At 41.9% G+C, this 26,931-nt stretch overlaps 2 protein-coding genes across 3 annotated transcripts in view; both read right to left on the bottom strand.

Annotated features, from left to right (window-relative positions):
• phf2 (PHD finger protein 2) overlaps positions 1-18,117 on the bottom strand; it is a 39,284-nt gene extending 21,167 nt beyond the window's left edge. The window contains exons 1-6 of one of the 2 annotated variants that reach the window (XM_031300218.2): positions 17,676-18,117; positions 3,673-3,758; positions 3,435-3,549; positions 2,983-3,143; positions 487-628; positions 196-382 (exon numbers count right to left, since the gene is read on the bottom strand). In XM_031300218.2, the coding sequence (XP_031156078.1) occupies positions 196-382; positions 487-628; positions 2,983-3,143; positions 3,435-3,549; positions 3,673-3,758; positions 17,676-17,773 (789 nt within the window). In that variant the 5' untranslated portion in view covers positions 17,774-18,117. The remainder of the gene's footprint in view (positions 1-195; positions 383-486; positions 629-2,982; positions 3,144-3,434; positions 3,550-3,672; positions 3,759-17,675) is intronic. The other variant, XM_031300217.2, reaches the window with a different exon arrangement.
• Positions 18,118-20,656: 2,539 nt separating this feature from the next.
• Positions 20,657-26,931, bottom strand: part of LOC116050241 (constitutive coactivator of PPAR-gamma-like protein 1 homolog) — a 37,891-nt gene continuing 31,616 nt past the window's right edge. The window contains exon 17 of the mRNA XM_031300219.2: positions 20,657-22,188. Coding sequence (XP_031156079.1) covers positions 21,883-22,188 — 306 coding nt within the window. The 3' untranslated portion in view covers positions 20,657-21,882. The remainder of the gene's footprint in view (positions 22,189-26,931) is intronic.

Below are 26,931 nucleotides of genomic sequence, written 5' to 3'. Positions count from 1 at the left end.
CATTACTGATGATTATTTATCAAAAATCTCATTGTGTAAATATTTTGTGAAAGCACCAATTGTCAACACTACAATATCATTGCGGTATCGATATCGAGGTATTTGGTGAAAAAATATCGTGATATTTGATTTTTTCTGTATCGCCCAGCCCTAGTTCTGATTCAACATACTCGTCTAACCATAAGAGTGACAGACCTTTAGGACGTGGTACCAGACGGAGGCGCCCCCGCACTCAATGTGGAAGTCTGTGTAGCTGTCTTTGACACAGATGAGACAGTATTTGGTGACTTTGGGCTTCCCGAGCAGAGCGTCGTCAGGCCAGTAGTTCTCTACCCAAGACAACCGTCGCACAATCTGTGGACTCTCCACGATACTGTTCATCCTGTCCCAGGAAAACAGACAAACACAATGAGTACCAGGAGTTTTCCACACGGCCATCTTGACTCTGGCTTCATGTCAAACATCGGCATCAGATCGAGTGCACACCTTGCGTCAGAGAACTCCAGGTTGATGACATTTAACACTTTCTTTCTGTTTGTGCTGTAGTAGTAATCCACAAATTCTTTGAGCTTCATCTTGCTGTCAGTCTGTTTGGTGACGTCGACGACGTCCACGCCGACATCAGGACCTGAGAGAGAGAATAACGGAGGACACAGAGATCACGATCAAACAAGCTGAAGAAAAACTAACCGCCTCCAAGCTAAACATTTTCTTTCAACAATAAACTGGGGAACAGTATGCTGTTGATTTGCAGCACCGGTGCACAGGGGAAGAAAGAACAGTTGTGCCCCCTATTGAAAAGAAATTGTATAGTACATGTTTTGTCTTGTGTTTCTTTAAGGGGGAAATGTAATGGAGTGCAGTCACAAATATTAGATACAGTATTAATGAATTAAAACTCTCAGGCTGTGCAAACACACTGCATACAAAGCATATGTTACGTCTTTATTTGTTCTTCCCTCTTCTATTGCTCATGCTTTTATTTTGAAAGCACTGCTGTGTACCTGAAGATGTTCCTATGGATATTTAAAGTAAGCAAAGTATAGAAGCTTTAAAAGTAATAGTTGTGGTGGGAATAGCAATAGTAAGTAAATTAGTAGAATTTATTGTGATATTACAGAGGTACTATTATTACTACACTTACTACTGTGAGTACAGCAGTAACAGTAGTAGTAAAGTCATACTACAGTTACAGTCTCGCATTGCCAGCTCTATCTCCACAGTGCTGTGGAGTAAGGTCTGGCTACACCACAGATGCATTCTGGGATAGGAGAAGAAGAAAAAAACTCTCCGGGTTGTTTGCATTTCTTTAAACCAATCACAATCGTCTTGGGCGGCGCTAAGCTCCGGACGCAGCGACGGTGGCTCTGCTAAATAGCCTCGGGAAGGAACTTGTTTTGGTGGAACATTTGCACCCCGCAAAAGAAAACACCACATACAATATTAAATTAAGTTAACTGATGACACAATACAGTAACGTGAGCTATTTAAATTAGCTGGATACATGGTTAAACCTCATTGGCTCTCACCAGTGTATCTCCGTGTGTACTTCGTCCACAGCAATCCCACCAATCGGTCCCAAAACGTCCCAGTTAGAGAGGAAATGCCCTAAACATATGCTTTGTAAATCTTTACAATAGCTTGAAGTTTGTCGTTGTTTTCCGAAGAGAACAGAGTTTGAGAACGGCAAAACGCGGAGAGAGGAAGGAGAGGGACATCCGGATCCAGACTATACTACAGTAGCTACACCAGCTGTAGTACTAGTACACTAGTAGCAGTAATATCTGTTGTAGTGGTAGTGTGGTAGTTGGATTATAGTAGACGTTGCTGTGCAAGTAATTACAGCTGTAATAGTAGCAAACAGCCAGTAGTATTGTTAATCGTGGCATAATGATTCATAGAGGTAAAGTGATAGTTTTAGTCATACCACTAATTCCTGTAATATTAACAGGAACAGTTCCAGGGCAGCAGCAGTGATGGTATAGGTGTAAGCAGCACTACAGTATTAGTACTAGTACAGTGGAAGCATGAGCAGAAACATTAGTGCTGATTACTGCAGTAACAGAGGCAATAGTTGCACAACGTTGACAGCCACATATTGATTTTTTTAAATATTTAAAATGAGTAGAGATTTAAAATGATTATTAAAATGAGCCCCGCGGCCGCCTCCTCTCTGTGCGCGGCTGCTTAGTCGGGATCAACGTAAGTACATTTCCAGGATAAAGCCTGACATCCGACGCGTCCCTCTCCTTCCTCTCTCTGTGTGTTGCCGTTCTCAAACTCTGTTCGCTTCGGGAGACAACAATAAACTTCGAGCTAGTAAGCTGAAGTGGGGTGCAAATGTTCCCCCAAAACAAGGTCCTTCCTGAGACTATTTGGCAGAGCCACCGTCATTGCATCCGGAGCTTAGCACTGCCCAAGACCATTGGGACTGGTTTAAAGAAATGCAAACCAACCCAGAGAGTTTTATTTTCTCCTATCCCAGAATGTATCTGTGGTGTAGCCAGACCTTACTCCACGGCGCTGTGGAGGTAGAGCTGGCAATGCAAGACTGTAACTGTAGTAACTGTAGTATGACTTTACTACTACTGTTACTGCTGTACTCACAGTAGTAAGTGCAGTAATAATAGTACCTCTCTACTACGAGACAAGCAGCCATTTGTCTCGCACTGTGTATCTATGGCAACGGCTTTCACGAGTTCACCTGGACTCTCACTGCTGTTGTTTTTCACATAGATCCTAGCCATAGCTATGATAGCTGACATAAGCTAACGTTAGCGCTTCTTACAGCGGACCTCTACATAACATCAGTCAAGCTAACTTTAACCAGACCAGTTCTATGTGAAAAAACAACGGCACCTCACAACAGTAGTAGTTGTTATAGTAGTAGTAGTTGTAAGACAAATAATCAGTGCAGTAACAGCAGTAGTAGACGTAGTCATTGCTCATTCATTAATTTTGCCTTCATTCTAAGGTCCTCACCAACATAGTTCTCCACATCGCTGATGTAGAAGGTGGGAGCAGGCATGGACATGCCCAGGCCGTCCTTCTTCTGAACCAGGATCGGATCGTTGAAGCCGCCCTCCTCCAGGTAATCCAGGGTCAGCTGACTGCCGCTCAGCTTCACCAGCACATCATCAGCACTGCAACACACACACACACACACACACACACACACACACACACACACACAGAGTGAGTGAATGAGCAGTGTGTTCAGAAATGAGATGCGATTGCTATGGCAACATGTAAAACAATTTGAAGTCAGATCTTGAAAAGTTATTAGACAGTGCCCCCTAGTGGGATTATGAATACAGTGAGGAATAATATTGACACGAGGACAATAATTAAGAGTCCCTAATGAGATCTCAAGAGGCTTATTCAATCATTTCATTATAACTAAAGAGTGTTGCGGCTATTCCAATGGTCTTTACCTTGGAAAGGTCCTACTGCGGAGCTCCTTTATGAAAACCTGACTGCCATTCTGAACAGCTTTGATATCTGTGCTTTGCCCCGTGTCATGTTTGCTCCAGTTTTTTTTCTTTTTCACTGAAAAACAGAACAAACACATTTAGAGCCAGTAATGACACGATCGCATCATTTCATCTTCAGACATAAAAACTGTGAAGTGAACAACAACTCAGTCAGCAACAGTCACAACTTGACACTTACATGTGGATTTGCCGTGGTTCTTCTCGCAGTTTGGACAGTGATACACGTCAATGTCTGGAGCATCATCTTCATCCACCCCAACACAGCTGAAACAACAAGAAACACTTCTAATTTTTAGGAATATGACCTTAAAGGACCCATTGTTAGGTGTCCCTGCAGTGTAACAGTCACTGTGATATGCTTTTATTATTGTCAAAAAGTTACAAATGTATCCCTGCATTGACAGCAGGGCTGCAACTAACCATTATTTTCAACCAATTCATCTGGCAATTCTTTTCTTGATTAATTATTTGGTAAAACAGTGAAGCACGCCTATTCCGCTCCCTAAAGCCCATGATCAACAGACATTCAGTTTACAGTGGTACACAGAAAAACAGCATGTTGTTGAACACGAGTTGTTTCTTGAAAAAATACAATAAAAATAGTTGTTTGTTATTTTTCTGTCGCTTGACAAATTGATTAATCGACTAATTGTTTCAGCTGCAATACGCTGTAATAAGTGCGAATGTATCTAAAAAGTCTGACCTGAAATGACCACAAAGTCCTTTCTAAAAAAAAAAATAATACAAAATGTCAATACAAACTGAAATTTGTAGTGGAGTGACCTGAACAGAAAACACAAGTCTTTGTAATTTGGAATATGGAGCATGAAAGGACACTGTAATAGTCCTTAGGCTTTAAAATTAGTCCTGGTCCACAGTAGCAGGCCTTTATGTACAGGACAATGCTGGATAAAGGGACAGGACAGTGGGGGACACCAGACAGACACCCCTCTTCACCGTATACGTATTCTAGAGTTCAGCACTGTGGTTTACAGCTGCTGTGAAAGGAAGTGTTGGTTGAATTTGTGCCCTTCATGGAATAATTATTTTTACATTCCACAGTTTACATCAGAAACATAAAAAAACTATGTATTTCTCAAAAAGCTTTTCTGACTCGAATGTAATCATCAATGCAAAAGTCTTGTATGTTAAAATGAAAAGTGCAAAATGAATATAAACTAAGGCTAGAGGCCCTTTTAAAGGTACAATATGTAACATTTCTGCATTAAAATGTCTAAAAACAACTATACCTATGTTATATATTTTGTTGAGTTGTGTACCTACACTATCCCAAATGTTTCCAACAACGTTCAGACCCAGAGAAATCTGTTATTATATTTTAATGACACGGGACGTTTAATTTAGTCAGTGTCAGTGACGTCATATAACCTTTGACCCCTCTAGTTACTGTAACTTCCGTCAAAACACGGGCACCCAGATGATACATTCGACAGTAATCGTAAATCATGTCACAGAAAAAATACTACTTAGTAACCGTAATACTTGCTTTCTGCCACACAGCATAATTTAGTCATTGCCACTTACAACACAGTAATACAGCAGATATCTTATTTATTGGTACATTTCAATATCGATTGATCCAGCTTAACGTGCTACGTTGGCAAGTAACGTTAGCGTTAGCTCATGCTAAGTTATTTTAAGTATAATTGTTTTGATCAAGGTAAAGTTACCGTTAAACAGCACTGGGCTAACCCACGATTACGTCCGCCAGCTAACGTTAGCGGGAACGTTAGCTGTATAGATAGAAGACAAATCTAATTAATTAATTAATTAATGCTAATTTAGCCAGCTACACCACCCTGTTTTTTCTGCCTCACTCCCCGCCGCTAAGGGACTTCAGTCGGGATGAAAGCGGACAACAGCCCCGGGGAGACGACACATCCACAGTTAGCCAGCAGCCAGCCACTATTATTAACTTACATCAATCCGAACCCAGCCAGCACAAATTCCAGCGCTGGGTGATAACAATGCTAACGGCAGTAACAGAAAGTTTTATGTTCCGTCGGGGAAATGTACCATATCGCCCCAGGCGTTGAGTTGGCCCCGGAAATACTAGTCTAGTCTCTCAGTAGGGCTGTCAACGAATATTCTAAATTTTAATATATATTCGAATAGTTTTTAAAAAACGAATTTCGAAGGTGAAAATTAATAGTCGAATTAAAAAAAAAAAAAAAAAGTGGAAAAAACCGCTCGCGGTAGCAGAGGCTGTCTGGCTGTCTGCTTTGCAAGTGGGCGTGCTAGCGCGCCTGAGGGTTCAGGGACAGGTCACAGGAGTCGCACTGTCTGGCACAGCTTCACTGCTGAAAGTTGACTTGTCTTGCATGGAAGATGGCAGAAAGTGCAGAGCCCAACTCGACCGCATCAGAGAAAGCGATTTTAACCCCCCAAAATCTAAAAAGCCATGTCTGGAAGGACTTTGGATTTTGGTCGGTAGGAGGTAAAATAGTTGAGCCGCGAGATAAAGTTGTATGCAAGCTATGTAAAATACAGTTAGCATACCATTCGACCACTAGCAACATGAGGTCACATCTCGAAAATGTGCACCCAAATGAGCATGGCATAATGTGTGGAACTCCAGCTAAACAGTCACGTCTTGACACGTATTTTGCACCGCCTGCCACAAGCTCTTTGTCTGCAACACGACAAGAGGCCATAACGGCGAAATTAATTTCGTTCATTTGTAAGGACATGAGACCAATCAGTGTCGTGGATGGGGCAGGCTTCAGGGAGTTCTGTCAAGCAATGGAACTGAGGTACCGTATCCCTATGCTACGATTGAATAGATATGCATGAATAAAGGTTAAATGCACTGCTTCCACTGGTTTGATTATTTACCGTTTCATGTCAAGGAAAAGCTCCATGTTTACCACAGCACAGCTCGCTCGGAGCGTTCAATGTCGGTTCTATATAGGCTACCGTGAAACTTCAATTAATGTTAATAATATTTGTTTCAATCACTGAATGAAGCCTGCTATATTTGGGACAATAGTCGCGACCTTAAATTGCTTGCACAAAGCTCTTGATCAGCACTCAAAATGTGTTTATTGTTGTTCATTTTAAACCGTTATGCGCACAGCCGCACATTGCGCAGAGAGCGTGAGGGCGAGAGAGAGAAAGTGCTCGAGTGTCCTGTCCTGTTATTGACAAAATGCGCGTCATTGACAAAATGCGCATGCGCAACCAGATGTTCGAATAGTTTGAATATTATGTGTTTTTTTAGAGGGAATATTCGAACGTCATTTTTGAGCAATTTTGACAGCCCTATCTCTCAGCAGGGTTGAGTAACAAACCCTTTTCCCCCTGGTGCTGAAAAAATCCAAAAAGTGACACTGACGTGAAATATATTGTGATATTGTGGTTTTAGCTGCTGGCTAATGTAAGCTTGCTTGCTCGCTAACTGGTATACTAGCTAGCTAGCTAACTTTAGCTACCAATACAAATCAAATCAAGCAAACGTAATTATGTGGGGGAAACTGCAGCTTTTTTATCAGAATGACATGAATAAACATTACTAAACGTAACGTGGATAAAACTGTAATGGATAAACCTATCCATGAACAGATATATTCCAATCGGCAATTGTGTTAAACTACAACTCCCATAATGGCACTACACGACGTCATCAAAAGTCCTTGTTTACATCCACTGTTTTGATTGAGAGACCCCTAGCAGCAGAAAATGACATATTGTACGTTTAATGTGCGCACAACATTTGTGTTATATAGTTATAGCTATTAACATACAAAGGCTTCAGCAGTGATGCAAAAAATGACAACACTGTAGACTTAAAAAAAGCCCAGTTGATTTGTGCAGCTCCGTTTCAAACAGCTGCTGTCATCATGGTCACAAGAACATTCCTCCCATTAGGAAGCGCTGCTCCCGAGAAAAAAAATCAACTGGGAGTTTCCCACAATACTTTATTTTTCCCCTGTGAACTCCACGGCTTTACTACACCACCTACTCACTTTCACTGAAGGCAAATACAACTGTGTGTGTGTGTGTGTGTGTGTGTGTGTGTGTGTGTGTGTGTGTGTGTGGGGTGGGGTGGGGGGGGGAAATGCCTGTTCACTGGTAGCTTGGAGGAAAACTAAATTCATACTAAATATGGAATGTACAAACAAGTGGGTGTTTAGACACTTTCACTGACAGATCAGAATTTAGTGAGGTGTGGTCACTTTCATTAGTTTGCTAAGTATAAGAAAAAAAGGACACGTATTTGGTCGCGACATGTTTTTAGGAGTAAGTTGAAACTTCAGTGAGAACGATACAAACATGTCACCTTGACGACAGTAAAACTGTGGCAGAGACTTTTTCTGCTGATCACAGGATCAGGCTACTATGGAAGTAAATCTGTTTCATTGGATTTTGAAATTCAGATGCAAAATACAATGTATAAAATCCAGTGTTAACACCCAGGAATCCAGGGAAAAGCAATCGATTCTAGATTCAGAGCAGCAGTCAGGGGAGAGGGAGAGCAGCATCTAAAAGGGCAGAGTTACCACTCTCTTTGACTGACTTGTAAATAAATGATAACATGTATACACATTAGATTTCATATTTCAGTTCACATCTGGTAAGGATGCCCCCTGGGCGCCTCCCTAGGGAGGTTTTCCAGGCACGTCCAGCTGGGAGGAGGCCTCGGGGAAGACCCAGGACTAGGTGGAGGGATTATATCTCCAACCTGGCCTGGGAACGCCTCGGGATCCCCCAGTCGGAGCTGGTTAATGTGGCTCGGGAAAGGGAAGTTTGGGGTCCCCTGCTGGAGCTGCTACCCCCGCGACCCGTTACCGGATAAGTGGAAGAAGATGGATGGATGGAGTTCACAATTACTGTTTGTTGTATTTGCTTATTTTACATAAATAAATAATAATAAAAAAAAACATTTTGTTTCAGTTTGTCTGGTAAATAAACTGTTGTAGCCTGGTAACATGCTATGACACATTTTATTTAGACACCAAAGCTTATAATTGTCATTCATTTATTGGCTTATTTAAATCAGGGACAGTGTACAATACATATCTTGCACCAGATATGTCACAATGCTAATTCCCATCTGTTGTCTCTGGGCATGTAGCCTAAATTCACATCTATATAAAAAATATAATTCCACATAACACTAATGTACATCTGTAGGACAGACCAGTGTGTATACATTCAGAGAGGCATTATCAGACCTGAATGACAACATGACTCTTTTAAGATTAGTTTTAAACTGACTAAAACTAACTGTTTTTTGTTCATGTAACTGAAAAGATTTTGAGCAAATGTTGGCAAGCAATGTCATTGCAGTGTGGGTAAATAGATCAACGGTGTTTGCACTTACAATTACATATACAGTGCATACACCCAGTGGTCACTTGATTAGGCACCCCTGGACAATCTAAGACTGTTCTGCCACAAGGCTGACTTTAATGATAAATTCCAAAACGTTGTCAAGTTAGAATTTATGGCAGAGCTGTTGCATTAAATTTCATTACTGTAGATTGTACAGGTGTACCTAACAAAGTGGCATTTGAACCAGACTAGTGCAGTGCCCGTTTGAAGTACGTGCTAATACGGAACAGGCCGATTGCTTGGTTCCCAGTATTTTTTGCCCCACAACTTTATCTAATGGTGTGTGTCCATTGTCAGCGTTATTTCCCCGCTTCCCATTCATTTCTATGGGAGCAGCCATGCAAAGCATTCTGGTAGCGTCACGGGAACTTTGGAGTAGGGCTGGGTGATAGGGAGAAAATCAGATATCACAATATTCTTGACCAAATACCTCGATATCGATATTGTGGCGATATTCTAGGGTTGACAATTGGTGCTTGCATAAAGTTGAATACAGCCAACTTTATGCAAATGAGGAGCGGCCGGCTCGGCTCGCTGCCTCTCAAAATCTTTGTCGATCTGAAATGAAGACAGATTCAGCAACAGCATGGCCTATTTTTTGCTTAAAATGTTTTTAAGCTATTTTTGTAAAATAAGAGATCGTATTCCGAATGAGCCACCGTTATGGTCTGTTTTGAAATCCCGGAGCAGCCAGACCCACGTGAGGCGTGTGTCCAATCAGCTGCAGCCACGCGGTTGTAGGAGGCTGTTTTCTTTGCTTGTCAGTGGTCAGTGAAGAGAAACTGGTGGCGAGCCCACCAGCGTGCAATGCTGGGAAGCGGGGCGATCCCATCCGTGAAAACAACACCTATATGGACACGTACCTTAACTATTAGCGCCGTTCAATCAGGCGCGGCGCGGCTGATCTAGGGATTTGCTGTGTCCCATTTTTTCTGTCTAGCCGTCACACATCCAGGTAGCGGGGGGAGCAGGGAACCTGGTTCAGCCTGCTCAGAAAGCCGCTACAGCGCCCAGAACAACCGACAAATGGGCACAACTGCCGGCAACAAAACAACATGCTGGGATAGCCCAAGAGCCCGGGCGTTCAACTACCACGTGTTTGTGTACCAACCCGTCCTCATTCCCATTTCGTCAAATACTGATACTTGGTCAGTGGCTCTCAGATACCGACGCAAAAGGCACCTTAAGCGTCTGTATAGGACTTACATCCATGTATGGGACGTATCGGGCATAGCAGCAGCTCGACCGCGGCGCTGTAAGATACGTGGTATGAAGAGCAACATAAAGATCAGTATTAAAGACCGAAAATCCATGTGTAAGAAGGTCAGATGTGGGGGATGGATGGATGGGTTAGACAACACAGGACTTTAACCCAGGAGACCGTGGACCGCAATCTATGAGCCGCCGTATACGTTACTGTGCTGCGCATGCGTGAGACACACGCACAGAGATTTCTCGATTTGTAGTTATAGTATAGTCAAAAGGAAGGGGGGAGGGAATAAACGGTGAAGGAAAATTAAGAGTTTATGTTTAACTACATTTTAGTGTTGTCTTTTTTCATCAACGAAATTGCATGTTGATATGTTGTTCATTTTTAAACAGGCTTTGCGGCTTGATGGTTATAAAGTAGGCCTAGTATGGATTTAATTAGTGGAGGTGATTTGCCGACGGTAATGTTATTAGAGTTATAAGTTAGCAGCACACTTAAACAACCGGACCCATGGTGAGTCTGAGGGAGAGGAGGAATTTAAGTTGGGCTTTAATTGTGAAGGGTAGAAACGGAAAAGCCAGAGTTATGGCAGCGTCTTTTTCCCTCAACCTTTATTGTGCAGCCATTTAGTTTTATTCACATTTTATTAATATCCAATATCCAATGCTGTCCAAAATGCTCCAAATTCCAGACTCAAATTTCATAGGAAACCAAGTGTGAAGTAGATCGGATGAACGGTTCATGAGATATTTCAAACACAACAGACACACGCGCACACACATACAGATATTCCCCAAGTTATTAATGAGATGTTATTGTGCTATAAACAAACAAAATTACGTTTTGTGACAGCATTCTAAAGAAGGGTGACACATTTCTGTCCTGTATTATTGCCTACTGTATAAGTCTACTTGGATCATTATAAGTCAATAATATTTAGATTAATTGTATTTCATTTTCACTTATATTTTGAAATTATATTAAATAATTTTGCCTGTGGATTTTGATGACCTACACCAGAATGTAAGTAATAGACTAACATAAAACACTAAAACCAATCTAGTAGAATACACCTGAAATGTTACATGCTGCTGGCTACCATCCACACAGGTGAAACCAAAACATATGACTTGGTTAGTGGGTGATAGGACAGACAGTTCATATGATCCATAGTAAGAGATGATGACAACAACGGCGGAAATGAAGCAGAGTCTGTAATTTACGTGTTATTATTGATCCAACTGCAGTTCTGGGAAAGACCCGCCCTTCAATAGCATTTGCGCGCTACGATTGGCCAGGCGTCCATGCTAGGTAACGGAACCCAATTTGTTCAGGTCCTATCCCCTGACCAATCGGCTATCCTAACCGACTCGAGGTCAATGCCTGACCTCAACCAATCGGCCTGCTTCGTAGGGCGGGTCTTGTCTCGAACTGCATTTGGATCCATAACAGAAACGGTTTAGAACTGAGACGTCCCAACTCAGAGTAGTTTCCTGTATCTGTGTCACCTAGGCTCCACTACTGCCACGTCTCTTTAGGAGACTAGTGGCAGATCCTGAGTGTATTGATTCCAATGGGTGAATGTGAATGTTGGACCCATTATTCACAAGCCACACATCTCCAGAACATTCTGAAACTAAAATGGCATTTTTCAGGTGGACACATCAGGAGAAATTAACTTTGTTTGAGACCTGTTTCTGTCTCAGGAACAAACTCTCGCGAGATCTGGCAACACAGATAAACTAACGTTGGCTAACGTTCGTGAACGCCCTAACAAAACTAATCTCTGTGATGCTAAATATGTATTTTAGCTGTGTAAAATATCTAATGTTAGCAAGAATTATAATAAATTATACAAATATAACTTTTTATCCATCAATACGACCTTCACTACACTTTCAAACGAGGCCACGCCCATTTAGGAGACAGGAAGTATAAACCGTTTCATACCATTGCCGCTGCTTGAAATGTGCTATCTTTAGTATAGAGGATCTTTGATAATAACGCATAGTTTACAGCACTGTGTACAATACAGCATTGCCAGCTCAGCTAGCCGCTACCAGGTTAGCTATGCATTAGTCATCATACTTCATCAGTTGAAGAAAATAAGACACCTTTATTAATCCCGTAAGGGGAAATTAAATTTTTTTCCACTCTGTTCTTACAGTTACACATATTACATACAGGTCTGAAATGCACAGGACCTACACATGCACTGATGAAGAGATGTCAGAGTGACGCCGGGAACACATCGCACGCGGAAGTGCCACGAATAGCCGCAAAGTTGAGCTATTATTATATGGCGCCTATGTTATCCAATCTGTCCAGCTGCGATCAGGAGCGGAGTGGCCGCGCGCTACACCTATCGTTTCGGTGTCTCCTCTATTTATTCCGCAACAGCGAGCGAATGTGTCTAGCCAGGTAGGTAATCACATACAGGAAGTCCACAATGCAGCCGGATACTTTACAAAATAAAAGAAATTTCAAAATAAAACACCCAGGTTTATGGTGATTTTGACTTCTCAGCTGTGTCTAGAGAGAGACAGGCAATCTGGCACATGGACAGAGAGTAACAGACGGACGGACAGACTGGCGAGAGCGCGCGTGCGTACACACACACACACACACACACACACAACCAAACACTCAGAGAGAGAGAGAGAGAGAGAGAGAGAGAGAGAGAGAGAGAGAGAGAGCTGTTCTGGAGAGTGGAGAGGAGAAGGATCACTTTGTGACAGAGCACAGCGCAGAGAAATGCGCAGCTGGTATGAACAGCCAGGCGCGCGATTGGGCACAAATCTACGCTTCGCTGGCGGTGTGTTCCCAGCGTCAGGGGGCTACAACTGCTGGACCGGCGCCCCGAGCAGTTGGGGGTTTGGTGCCTTGCTCAAGGGGCACCTTGGCAGTGCCCAGGAGGTGAACTGACACCTCTTACACCACTACTGAAATGTGATCTTCTTCACAGCACCGCTTGGCAGTAAATTGCCGTCAGACGCTAGTGGCTCCGTTAGCTTGTTCATTTACATATAACCATCATTTGTTAATCACATTGTCATCTTGCTTATCACCAGTATTGGGCAAGCTATTGGAAAGTTTAGTGAGTTAAACTAATGTTAAAACAGTAAACAAAGCTTCACTACACTGAAGATAACGTTAGCCCCCAAATAAATGAATCAAGCTATAAGCTACATCAACATGGCAATATTAGTTTACTACTTCTGAACTATTTTTTTATACATCCATGTACCGATACACGTCTGTGTTTGGCCATGGCATCAGTGCCACTCAGGATTTTTATTTTAGATCGCAGCAGAAAGCTCCAATGTGATTGAGCTTCAGAATGCTCGGGGAAATGTATGGACGCTTCCATTTAGACTCTTAAAGCGAATCGGAAACAGTGAAAACGGAAATCAGCCCAACTCTTATCAATGTTGAGATCAAAATTATTTACCACGATTATTCATTGAATTTAGGGGCAGTCAAAGCAGCTCCAAGAATGGACTTCTTCTCTTCTGTAGCCAATCATTTCTACGTCACTAAACAAGCACGAAACACGTTTGAGTTATTCCCGAGTCATGCTGTTATGGCGTTTTTCCATACATGGTACCTGCTCGACTCGCCTCGACTTTACTCGCCTTTTTTGTTTATCCATTATGATAAAAAGTACCTGGTACTAGCTAACAGGTACTTTTTTTAGTATCACCTCCGTCGAGGTTCCAAGTGAGCTGAGGCGATACCAAAAGGTGACATGAAAACCTGCAGACTACTGATTGGTCGGAGAGAATCGTCACTAATAACTGCGTCATCATTGCTAGCGACAGACGGGGGTGTTGTGAACAAACCCGCCATTTTTAAATAGTTTAGCCAGCGGTGTGTGTTCTGTGTGTGTGTGTGTGTGTGTGTGTGTGTGTGTGTGTGTGTGTGTGTGTGTTGCGTTAAGTCACGGCAATTTCCTGCGGCATCGCTACGACGACCAGCCACGCTCGCCTCACGCATGAGGCGGTACTAAATCTGCAATGGAAAATGGAGGATGGGGCACCGTGGCCGAGTCAAGTCGAGTAGAGCTAGTACTAGCAGTGGGTAAGCGCCATTAGTTGATTAAGCGCTTGATTTGATATGCAGTGGCATTTTCTCTGATCGGAGCACGCACTTCAAATGTCAATATCGCAGTCAATCATGTTTATTTAATTGTGGGAAGCTAAAATCCTGATCACGATTAATATTTGATAAATTGTGCAGCCCTAATACTTAGCAGGAACATTTTACAGTAGGAAAATAAACTTTGTAACTATGTTACAGTGACAACCTTTCTAAATTAGCACAAAACATTACTTTGGCATTTCTGTATTGACATTTTTTTGTAACTAGCCAACTTATGAGCCCATATCAACATATCTGTTATGAGCTAATCCTGGCAGATAATAATGTATCAGTCAACCGATTTATGGGTCAGGTTCTATGGTATTTACTCTCCCTCAGCTGTTGCTTCGCTCTTTAGCTGCCAGATGTTTGACTTCCCCACCAGCTAGTCCCGTTGCGAACGGCATAGAGTCCTTTAGAGCTTGTGTGTTGCTTTAGTAAAAAAGGGTTGATGAGAACTGTTAGACCAAACCCAGAATAAAACAAGGAGCTCAATTGAGCTGCAGAGTTGGACAATATCCATGTGGGGGTTTGACCCCTTTTACGTTATACACATTCATACAATGTAAAAACACATGGACTAATGCAGCTTTACTGTATGTGCATGTTGGACTGTTTACTCAACATGGGATCAACCAGTAACAGAATGTACAGTAAAAATAAGACAATGTGGTTTTCAGGACAGTTAGAACTATTTCCTGATCAACAACAGCTGGCCACAACTGCAAGCGGCATCTCAAAAGGTCTCTGCTGAACACTGCTGCAACTCCAACAGGCCCACACTAACATGACTGAAATATAAAGCTTACAAGTTGTAGCAAAGTGTTTGTCACTTTTGATGGCGCTGAGCTGTGTGTCTTTGTGAAGTACTGGACACAAAGAAAAACTGATACAGTCTTCTTATCTGATTCTATGCCAGCAAATAAGCATGTTCCCCAAAATATTTGATTGTTACATAATTCTGGTAATGAATTAGCATTACTACTACATGTTCACGACAACATACCTGTGTGTTATTATATGTTGTTACAACTAGCAGAATCATAATTTCACACCACACAAACTATCCACTTGATATTTTCTATAGCTTGACAAATCATACTAGGGCTGTTGGAATGAATTCTTGAAGTTGAATATAAATCAAATAGTAAAAAAAAAAGTCATTACTAATTGGATGCTGAAATTACTATTCGAAAAGGTACTTTTTCAAATTTGTTGGCTAACGTTAAAGAATCTCGCTCTTCTCGCCTTGGCCTACCCTATGTTAAAAGATACTGCTTTTGTCATGTCACGTCTGATGAACAATAAAGTTAGTGGGAGTGTGCAACACAAGGTATTGTAAGATCTTAAGGCCCTAACACACCAAAAATCATGAATAAGATTGTTCTAGCTGCCCTTCAGCTGTGACACAGTCAGCTTCGACTTCATACATTAACTTCTGTATTCTGTATTCTGATTACCATGACAAAAGAAACAGTTTGCTAATAAACCACTAAAATAGTAGTGACAGCACCGTGTGGCATAGTTATCACTGTCGTTAGCATGGTGGCTAACACTAATGTTACTCAATTTATGACATTTTAGCTGTGCTTTTAAACATGCTGTCGTGCTAACCGAGGACCGTTAGCCTTTACAACAGAGCCCCTTCACTAATTGCAAGGTTCTCTGTTGTTTTGTGTTTGTCGTTGTGTGCTCGTGGATGAAAATGAATGTAAACAAAGCAATGTGCCAGAAATACAATGCACCATGATTTAGTTGCCCCTTCTAGGCTAATGTTGGAAGCACTCTTGCAGATAGAATGTAGGCTATAACAACAACTACAAGCTAATAGTGGCAATGGCAATGCATACCCCTGAGTAGTGTAAGTAAATACAAATAATAGGCTGAATTTGAACATTAAATATTAAAGAAAAAAAAAAAAAAAAAATGGTATTGTAGAGGAAGATTAACCGCTCTACGTCATACTGTATGTGGGATCCCCCAGGGTGCCATCATTGGTTCACTGCAATCCATTTAAAGATGTTACCATCTACCTGTGTTATCACAATTATGCTTATGACAAATAATACCATAACATCATTTTTAGTGAATACATCTTCAACGGAATACTACTGACTTTTTATTTGAGTTAAATAACCTATTTTTTTTATTTTGCCTTAATAGAAGGTCCAGCTCATGCAGGATCCTGAATTATTGCAGGGAAACAATTAAAACACACCTTTCGTTTGTTAAGAAAAAATATATATATTTTTGTAACCTTTTAGATGTGAACACATAGAATTCCCTCCTGTATACGAATGATGATATAGGCTACATCAAGCTGATATGGGGACATTTAGGGTCTAAATTAATATCTAATAAGATGGGGTCTTTTTTCATAATGTTGATGCGTGACTGGAGGTCATGGCTTATCCCCAGCATTTAATTCACCACCGCATAATTTGATAAAGCTGCACACAGCCCAGAAGCAGCCAGGGGAAGCATTAAAGGGTTAACGTTCAGGCGCGTAAATACATTGCTCTGAAGGGCTTGTTCACCAAACGAAACAAGATTAACAAATAATCTAAAACAGACAAGGAGAGTGCAGCCGAACAGCAGGAAACATGGCAAAACAAAGACGAGTGCAGGGACAGACTTGTGTAGCAACAACTAGCTAGACAAAACAGGAGGGAATCTAACATGATGGTAATAACAGGGATCATTACAGCTTAAGTACAGCGGGGAAAGTGATGAGCGGCGGCGGACGACACGTCCCCGTTTAATAAGCAGTAAAACAACATATCCATTAGCTAAAGCTAATGGATATGCTAAAGCTCAAAGTACTGACAAACCTGCTCAGTCAACATTCATAAGTATATTCGTTCCCCCGCTAAACATTCAGGGCTTCCAGTAACATTTACGGGCTATTGTCAGCCATAGCTGCTGCCCGAGTGGCAGGAAGGCTGCGCTGGGCTGAGCTCAGACTCACACTGGGGTCCGTGATTTTCGGCCGTGCTCTGTAAAAGCACCCGGCGAAAGCTCTGAGAACAACATTTACAGACAATATACGTGAAATATAGACCTGAAGCGGCTATGAAGAGGGGAGATGTGAGACAAATGAGCAGCGAGTGTGCCGAGGCTTCCCCCGCTGCCCTCCGCTCGCTACGGGGACGGTTTAGTTTGGGGCTCTGCGGGGACGTTAAATACCCACTATCCGTGCAATTAATAGACGACGCCCGCGCCGAAATCACTCTATAAACCACCAAAACTTTTTATAAGGGGAATCTGTTTTGTGTTATTCGCGAAAAAATGTCACAACCCCGGTCGGCTATGCTTAACTCCGCCTTCTTCTTCTTCTCCAAGCGGCCTCTCTTCAGATGTAGACGGGCGACTGAGAGCCACAAAGCTGTCAAACGCACCGAGACCTCGCCATTTTTGTTTGTTTTAAACACATGCAAACCGCCACAAAAACACCCCGGTGAATAATCTAGCCTTACCTGCCGTGGAACCAGTCCTTGCAAGCATCACACTCGATCATAAACTGGGTCACGTCGTAAGGTAATCTGCAGATGCAATATACTGGTACAGTCGCCATGTTCAATTCACAACTACGTCGGGATAGACTGGGGGGGCTGCAGGAGGAACAACGTCCTGCAAACAATATGATCCAATATGATCTTCCCCAGAAAAAAAGCCAGGGGCAGACCCGCCGGACACATGAACCTAAACGCACATCTCCATCACACCACGGCCGTGTGCTTGAAACGATGGAGGCTCGTCGTAGCAGGCTTTCCTGAAATGCATTATTATTATTATTATTAGTATTACTACTATGTGCATGCCCCCTGGTGACTGCACGGCACCGAGGCGGTCATATTAGCAGCCTGAAGAAAATGTAGCCTCGATGTCGTTGCGAAATAAATAAATAAATAAATAAATAAATAGAGTAGCTAAACGTTACGTCAGGCAGGTTTAAATCAGCGGAGCTCAGATCAGATGAATGAATGTTCGGATTAATCACCAGTGCAGCTATATACAGGCAACATAAAAGCCTTTATTAGCAGTCTCAGGCTGATTATTGTTCTTACAAAAAAGTAAATTTAAAAAAAAATCACACATTCTGTCATCACCTCAGTGCCGATTCCTTTACTTTTACATAATTACGTTTACGTGATAAATATTAAATTGTGATCAATTATTTATTTTTTGTACATTTTAATATTTAATAATTTAAAACGTTTAAAAAATAATAAATTAAAACGGGTGATGTTTTAAATCATAACATATTATTAAGCATTTCATACTATTAGATTAAGACACAAATAAGTACATTATAGTCATTTTTGTCAAATGACAGTAAAATATAAGTTGTATGTCTTGTTATAGGAGCATGGATCATATTAAAGGTGCAGTAGGTAAGACTTATAAAACTAACTTTGTCATATTTGCTGAAACTGACCCTATATGTTCGAGTAGAACTACATGAAGCAGGTCATTTAAAAAAAATACAAATAAATCCAGCTCCTCTGGCACCACCTACAGCCTGTAGTGCGATCTGCAAAAATCCACAGTTCCCTGTTCAGATGCACCAATCAGGGCCAGGGGGGGATGGGGGGGGGGGGGTGTCTAACTGCTTGTCAATCACTGCTCATGCACACCATTCATCTCCCTTGTGGGGGGAAGGGCTTAGGAGACCGTTTTGGGCTTCAGCGGAAAGGGGGGAGGGACGGAGAAGTTGTCAATGTTAACATTTTTGGCTAAGTCCTGGATCTTCACAATCCTACCTACAGGACCTTTAACATTACACACATGTTGAGGCTGATTTTATATAGTTAAATAACAAATACAAGTTATAATGTAGGTGTTGTCTTAAGTTGCCTACATTTGGTGGCTTTAGTTAAACAATGTTGGTCTTAGGCCCTGAATACTGACTGGAAAATGACCGTCACATCTCATATTCATGCATGATTGCATTCATTCACATGCAGAGGCATTACAATACTGAAAAGACAATTTGACAGATTTTTTTCTTATAGTCAAAACGAATCCTCCAGGACGCCACAAAAATTGCAACAGAAACTTTTTCAACTTATCTAGTCTCATAAAAAGTCTCCTCTATAACATATAAAAAGTCCTCAGAAATCCAAGTGGTGGAAAGTATTGAAAAACACTGAAATCGGTGGTGCCAGTTTATCCCATTGCAGCCCATGTTAAGGGGAGACGCTGCAGGTGAAAGGGGACAATATTTTAACTAACAGCCATCTCCATGAAACTTCCCCAGTTGATTACGTACATTAAGACAATACTATTTTGTATTACAAGTTTTCTGAACTTGTATGTTTAATTATGCAAATGAGGCATTGTCTAATAAATGTGTGCCAATTTGCATAAATAATGGTGTTCCAGTATTTTTCAACTTGGACTGAGCTGACAGGCTCAGATTATTATTCTAAGTATCTTCAGCCACTTGGATTTCTTAGGACTTTTTGTTATACAGTGCTGCTCATGAGTTTATGAATCCATGCTAAAGTTGACTAAAAAGAGGAATAAAAAAAATCATCTTTTGGAAATTGATCTTAATGCCTTAATATAATAATAAAAAATAAAAATCCAACCTTTAAGGACACTAATTTTCTTTGTGAATGAATAATGTATTGTAAATAAATAAATGTTCTTCCTTAAATTACAGGGGGAATAAGTATAGACACCCCTATGTTAAATTCTCATAGAGGCAGGCAGATTATTTTTAAAGGCCAGTTAGTTCATGGATCCAGGATACTATGCATCCTGATAAAGTTCCCTTGGCCTTTGGAATTAAAATAGCCCCACATCATCACATACCCTTCACCATACCTAGAGACTGGCATGGGGTACTTACTGGCATGGGGTACTCCATAAAATCAACTCTCAATGCAAATCAAACTAGCTATTAGGCTAACTGAAATAAAACCATGTATGGTGAAGGGTATGTGATGATGTGGGGCTATTCTAAATCTACCTGCCTCTATGGGAATTTAACATAGGGGTGTCTATACTTATGCCCCCTGTATTTTAAGGAAGAACATTTTTTATTTACGATACATTATTCATTCACAAAGAAAATTGGTGTCCTTAAAGGTTGGATTTTTCCTATTTCTTTTAATTAAGGCATTAAGATCAATTTCCAAAAGATGATTTTTTTATTCCTCTTTTTAGTGAACTTTAGCACAGGTTCCTAAACTCATGAGCAGCACTGTAAAGGAGACATTTCTGTTGCAATTTGTGGGAGATTCACCAGTTTTCTTTTTCTCACAAAATGCTTGTACTACTTCTGTCTTACTTGGTCTATTTCCAAAAAGCAAAAACCTTATGTATGTGGCCTTTTAAAAATAAATGCAGTATTTGAATTATGCAGAAAGTCAGTGAGCAGGGATGAGGTAAAACGTGAATTCCTACACGCTGTTACAGTATGACGAGGGATAAATAAACGACCAACAACTTGTACTAAAAGAATATAGTTTTTATTAAGCATTGTAGCCAAGTAGCCTTCAAATACACCATGCCACAAGCCATCAATATTCAATCAAAGCCAACGGCAGTTCATTCTTTTTACGATCCACGAGTTAGGAAGAAACTGATCAACTCACATAAAAAGGTAAGCTATATGTAGCTCTGGCGGGGGACTCTGATCATTACTGAAAGATGAAAAGCTGAAAAGGAGAACGAAGTCAAATATTAAAAAAGAGGATTGTGGTGTAGTAGTAGGAGTGTGAAATCTTAAAATGTATGACTTGGCTGACAGCTAAAGGAATGAATGAATGGAAAAGTGGAGCACGTGTTGCTTTCGGCTACAAAGAGGGCATTTTCATCCAAGCTTTTTATGTGATTTCTTTGAGATTATTTGACTAACGAAGAAAACGGCAACAGAGAACACTATTGTGTGAATATACTATTTCAAAGTGGGTAGATACATTTTGAATTAAATGCAACAACAGAGGTCGCCAAAGAATCGAGGTCAGAACAAATGTGCTACTAACAGTTAAACCCCTTTTAGGGGGCCGTCGCTGATATCAGCCGTTTGTTATTAATGGGCACATGACGTCTAAAAGATGGAAGAAAAGGACAACATGCATAATAACTACACACCTCTGAAACTGTGAACCATGCAGAAGGTTTTTGTTTTAAACGGTAATACTCCGGCTCCTCATCTGACTCCAGAAACCAAGGCGAGTTATCAGTCGGATCTTTAGAGCCGTCTTCTTAAAATGTCCCTTACAGCTAAATGATTGAAATGACAAGGAGCTCTTCTAAACTGACGGACAGAGTTGCTTCAATACGATCCGAAACATTTTGTTTTTCCTCATCATACGTTTTGGGTTTTTTTTCCATTTAGCAGTTAACACAAACACAAAATTCGTAACAGTCCCTATGGTGGCGTATCAACCTATAAGAACTCAAATATTTCCAAATGAAAGCTTCTTGGAGCTTTAATATTCTAATGAAGTAAAAAGTGCCATGCTCATAAACATGTAGAAATCGTGGTGATGGAGTGAACACCTCCTTAAACTAACATGGGTCTTACATCTGGTGTTTACTGAGAGGGATTCACACATTTCATCGCTTTTCTCTATCTCACAGGAAAAAAGGTACATTGAAACTCAAGTTCCAGATATCTTAACCCTGTTCCACCTTTCATCCTTGACCCTCTCTCTAGAAAAAATAGGCTTACTCTTCTTTGTTTAAGACAGCGGCCTCCAGACCTTCATCTCTATGGCAGCCGCTGTCTACGTGTAGTGCATTTAAGTGAGAATTAGAACGGCACGTCTTGGAGTCACTGCTGAAGGCACTTTCAGGTTGGATGAGAGCCCTGCGTTCCTCCTCGTCTCCGTTCAGCCGCTCAGGCTCCTCGTCCTCCACGCCGTTCTCCGTGGTTGAGCCGTCGCGCCGTGCACTGGAGGATTTCCTCTCCTCTGCGTTGGGCTTCTTTCTCTCCTTCGCCGCATCGTGTCCGGACTTATGAGCGGGCTTACTCTGGTACAGAGGGAAGATAAGACACATTTTCAACTGATGCCAAACAGTGAGTAAATCATGTGCAACATGGAGAAAAATCCAGATGTGGGCTGGAAGTCCTCTCCTGGTCGACCAACACCACAGAGACCATCGAAGACTCAGGAGTAGGGCTGCACCATATGAAGGAAATATCTAATTGGGATTATTTTTGACTGATATTGCGATTGAGATGATTCATGATACAGACTGATCTCGTGAAGTTTCGTATGCCGTTATTGGCGTGTTATCAAGACACACACTTGTTTTTCAGCGTGTTTATCGACGCCGTTTGGCCTCCATTGACTTACATTACCTTGCGATTGCGTGCAAATTGACGCCGTAGCGAGTAGTATGAAAGGGCAAAAATCCGCATAGGGAGGTTGGGGATCGCGTCCCGCGTGTGATTGCGTTTCCTTTCCACGTTTGTTGTTTTCCTAAACCCAAACCCGTTGTTCTTTTCCTAAACCCAACCCCGTTGTTCTTTTCCTAAACCCAACCAGTTCTTCTTTTCCTAAACCCAACCCGCGTGTGCCGTTTTCTAAACCCAACCGTAGCCTCGCGATAACACGTAGCCTTGCGATAACACGCCACGTGGCTTTAGAAAGTGCCACGTGGCGTGTGTGTTTACGCTGTGACGTTGCAGACTGCCGTCTGCCGTACAAAGCGTGGACATATACACGGATAGCTCAAGATGCGTACAGATAAAACATGTTTACGCGACGTTGCATGATATTGGAGGGAATGATCATTTTTATTTTTTATTTCAAAGATTATTTTTTGGGGCATTTTAGGCCTTTATTTATATAGGACAGCTGAAGACATGAAAGGATAGAGAGATGGGGGGGGGGGGAATGACATGCAGCAAAGGGCTGCAGGACGGAGTCAAACCCACGGCCGCTGCGTCAAGGAGTTAACTTCTATATATGGACGCCTGCTGTACCAGGTGAGCTACCCAGGCGCCCTGAATGATAATTTTTGTGTCATTATTCTCATTTCCATTGAAAAAATTTAACATTTAAATACTAGGGTCGTTGCGCCTCGCCTGTAAAGTAGACGATGTATATAAATAAAATAAAAAAAAATGAATAAAATGTTATCATACCCATATATGAGCTTGTACGCAGTCTCCAGACTGTAGATGATCTGTAATCTGAACAGTCTCTCTGACTTCTAAACGTCACTATCAGCCTTTAAAATCAGACAAATAGCAATTACAATAAACAATAAAACGTTTAGATAAAACGTCATCATGTTGAGTCGATTCTGAGCCAGGGGTTTCCCAGCATGCCCTGGGTCTTGCAGTCGGTGGAAAGCAACTGTGCCGTCTGCGTCTCAACCCTGCGGCCGCCTTGATCTCACGAGGTTAGCGTTGCCAATGTGCGCATGACGTCAGACGGTCGGGATCAAGTCGGACACAAACCTACCCAGCATGCACTGGGCGGCGATCGCTGGTGATCGATTCTGCGCAGGCCTGGCTCATCTCCAACGAGCCTAATTATTAATTATAGCGATTTCTGCGAGGATCTGTACCAAGCAAAGATTTTTTTCTTTAGTCTGTAGGATACGATTTCTAAGCTGTGATGCCTCTACAGCACCACAATACTTATTTCAGAATGGTTTGACACATGCACTGTGTGGATATTGCACTGGTCCATATTGCGATTTCAATAAAATTGCGATTTAATAGCGCAGCCCTACTCGGGAGGCTCAACACCGAGAAAAAGCTGCTGGTGGCGACCACAGAAAGCCTCCTGACATACCGCATGTCAGTGTGGTGTGCCAGCTGCTCTGCTGCGGGTGAGGAAGCGCTCCAGAGAGTAATGCAGACTGCAGGGACCATCACAGGCTGCCCAGTGCCTCTCTGGAGGACATGGCCACCAACATCATCCCCCCACCCTGGCCATCACCTCTCAACTTTTGCCCTCTGGGAGGTGTTATAGGTCGGCCAAAACACACACACACCTCCAGATTCAGAGACAGTTGTTTTTTTTTTCCAAGCATTTTGCACATTAAATAAGAAAAAACAATGCACACTTTCATCCATGCTGCTACACACCTGCATTTTACGTAACAATCCAATCCTTAATTACCATTCACATACCTTCACATTCTCTGCTCTATGTTCTTAGTTGAATGTTTGTGTTTTTATGTTTGCGCCATAGAGTAGCACTTTTAAAATTGTTGTATGTACTTGCAGTGACAATAAAGTAAATTCTGAAAAGTTAGTTATCAGTCAAATAAAATACCTGCTGTTTAGTTCCCACTCATCTGGTGGGTATGTGTTCTGTAATCAAACAGCTGTAAGTAATCTTTGTAAAGCACATACAGTCTATGTTGAAGCATCACCACAACTGATATGATTATCCCCCAAGTCTAAAAATGGTTAATAGAGATAGTTTTTTTCCCCCAGTTTATTAGGAATGTACATTGCACCTGTAGTATCTTTTTCCATATGTCTTTTGACTGGGCCCACTCAATTAAAAAATTCAACATTTTAATCCTAAAGGTCCTATGACATGCTGCTTTTTGGATGCTTAGTGGTCCCCTAATACTGTATCTGAAGTCTCTTTCCCAAAATGCAGCCTTTGTGCAGAATTACAGCCACTAGAGCCAGTCCCACAATGAGCTTTCCTTAGTATGTGCCATTTCTGTGTCTGTAGCTTTAAATGCTATTGAGGAGGAGGAGGGGGGGGGGGGGGATGTTGTTGAGGTCATGAGCCCACTGTGCACCCCCCAGGCCAGCAGGGCATCCACATGTCTGCCATAGACGGCTGTGAATGCTGAGATTTTCCTCATCATTTCTGCAACTCCCTGACATCTCCTCTCCAAACCCAATACCCAGACCCCCATGAGATTTGCTGTGGATATTACTAATGAGCGAGATGGCGAATTAAGAACTTCACACGTCTTTTCATTCCATAATATTCCCACAGGTGGTACATCCATGTGTGTTGTGGCTTTGTACAGACGGGACGGGACTCAATGCTGGAGTGATATTTGGCACCAGGTGCACAAGAGGGAGCCGCGCTACGACTCAGCAGCACTAAGTAGTGATATCAAGGGGAAAGATGTGTCCTGTGGTCACCAAGGGCCCTCCCAATGCTGGACCATCGCTCCTGCCTGCTGTATAATGCCCCACAGTGCACGAGCATAGAATGACTACATGTTACATGCTGTTGACATGAATAGAAATGTATCAGGAGGTAGTGCTGGTAGTGAAGAATCAGCCCATTCACTGGATTTCCTGCTTTATGAAATACATGTCATTGTGTATTGTGTAAAACATAACAAAGGAGCGATACTTGGGGTTGGACAAGACACGCAGCTCACGAGATGAGACTTTAACACTATTTTACAGAAAAAGAAGTAGAAGAAATAGTCCTTTATTCAATCGAAAGTCACAAAATGAAAACCCGAGCACTGAATGGTTTTGCCACAAACTCAAATGGCTTCTCTCCTGTTTAACTAACAGTTACACTGTTACTTATTCCATATGTATGGTGGAGAGAACCAAGGTTACAACATAACGAAGTGCTTTTTTGGCAGTAGTTGAGACGAAATGTTTTGCATTTGAATTTGTCATTGTACAATCTCGTCACGTTTAATCTCACGCGAACTCGTGGGGACGAGATCTCGTCACACCTCTAACCGTGGATTTCCACAGGAATGCGGATGTCTGCGAACCGGCTCCGCTGCGTGTCAGCTGCGTGCTCCGCCGTCCGTCAATACCTACCAGGTCCGGATTTGTTGCGTAACGGCTGCGGCCAGCCGACCACGAGATCTCGCGAATTGACGTATGTTCGCGCGATATAACAGGATGTAGTTTCTATAAACAGAACCACAAAACACCACCAGTTAGTTTCCATCCAGAGGAGTAGAGGGTAAACTACTCTGAGCTGTGTTTTCAAGGTGTAGTGCAGGGAAAATGACCTGCCGTGAGCACGGTGTATTTTATTTTGAAAAGTAACCGGATGTTTTATTTTGTTTCTGTGCTCGACTTCCTGTCCTGCACAATCTGAATTGTGCTGAATTGCTGCGGAGCTCTCCGTCGTCCGTCAAAAATAGAAGCTCTGCATATCTGCTCCGGACTGACGGAACTGGGACGGAGTAGGGACGCAGATGTTCTGCAGTCAGTGGAAATGCACACATTGACTTTAATGGAAACCTAATGACTCCGTCGACGTTCCGGAGACGTTCCGCATCCAGTGGAAATTGCCAGTAAGCGACACCTTTCCAGAGCTGTGAAGACGGTGGAACAAAACGCTCTTTCCATTAATGTGACAACACTGAATTTAAACGTTGAAAGCATTATGGAAAGGTTACTGGTGTTACTTTTGTGTAAAATGGACTAGGGCTGGGCGATATATCCATATTATATCAACATTGATACATGAGGCTAGATATCGTCTTACATTTTGGATATCGTAATATCGTAATATGACACACGTTTCCTGGTTTTTACGACTGGATTTACAGGACTTTATAATTTGCCATGGTATCCACATTATTGGTGATTATTTATCAAAACTCTCATTGTGTAAATATTTGTGAAAGCACCAATAGTCAACCCTTCAATATCGCCACAACATCGACACCGATGTATTTGGTCAAAAATATCATATTTGATTTTCTCCATATCGCCCAGCTCTAGATGAGACGTACAGGATGACCTAAATTGAGGACTCATTCATTGTCAATGAAATGTCACTCATTCATTGTCAAATC

Source organism: Sander lucioperca, chromosome 6 (assembly GCF_008315115.2).
Source record: "Sander lucioperca isolate FBNREF2018 chromosome 6, SLUC_FBN_1.2, whole genome shotgun sequence".
NCBI lineage: Eukaryota > Metazoa > Chordata > Actinopteri > Perciformes > Percidae > Sander > Sander lucioperca.
Note: the sequence above shows the minus strand (reverse complement) of the source record. Positions and strands in the feature narration are given on the sequence as shown.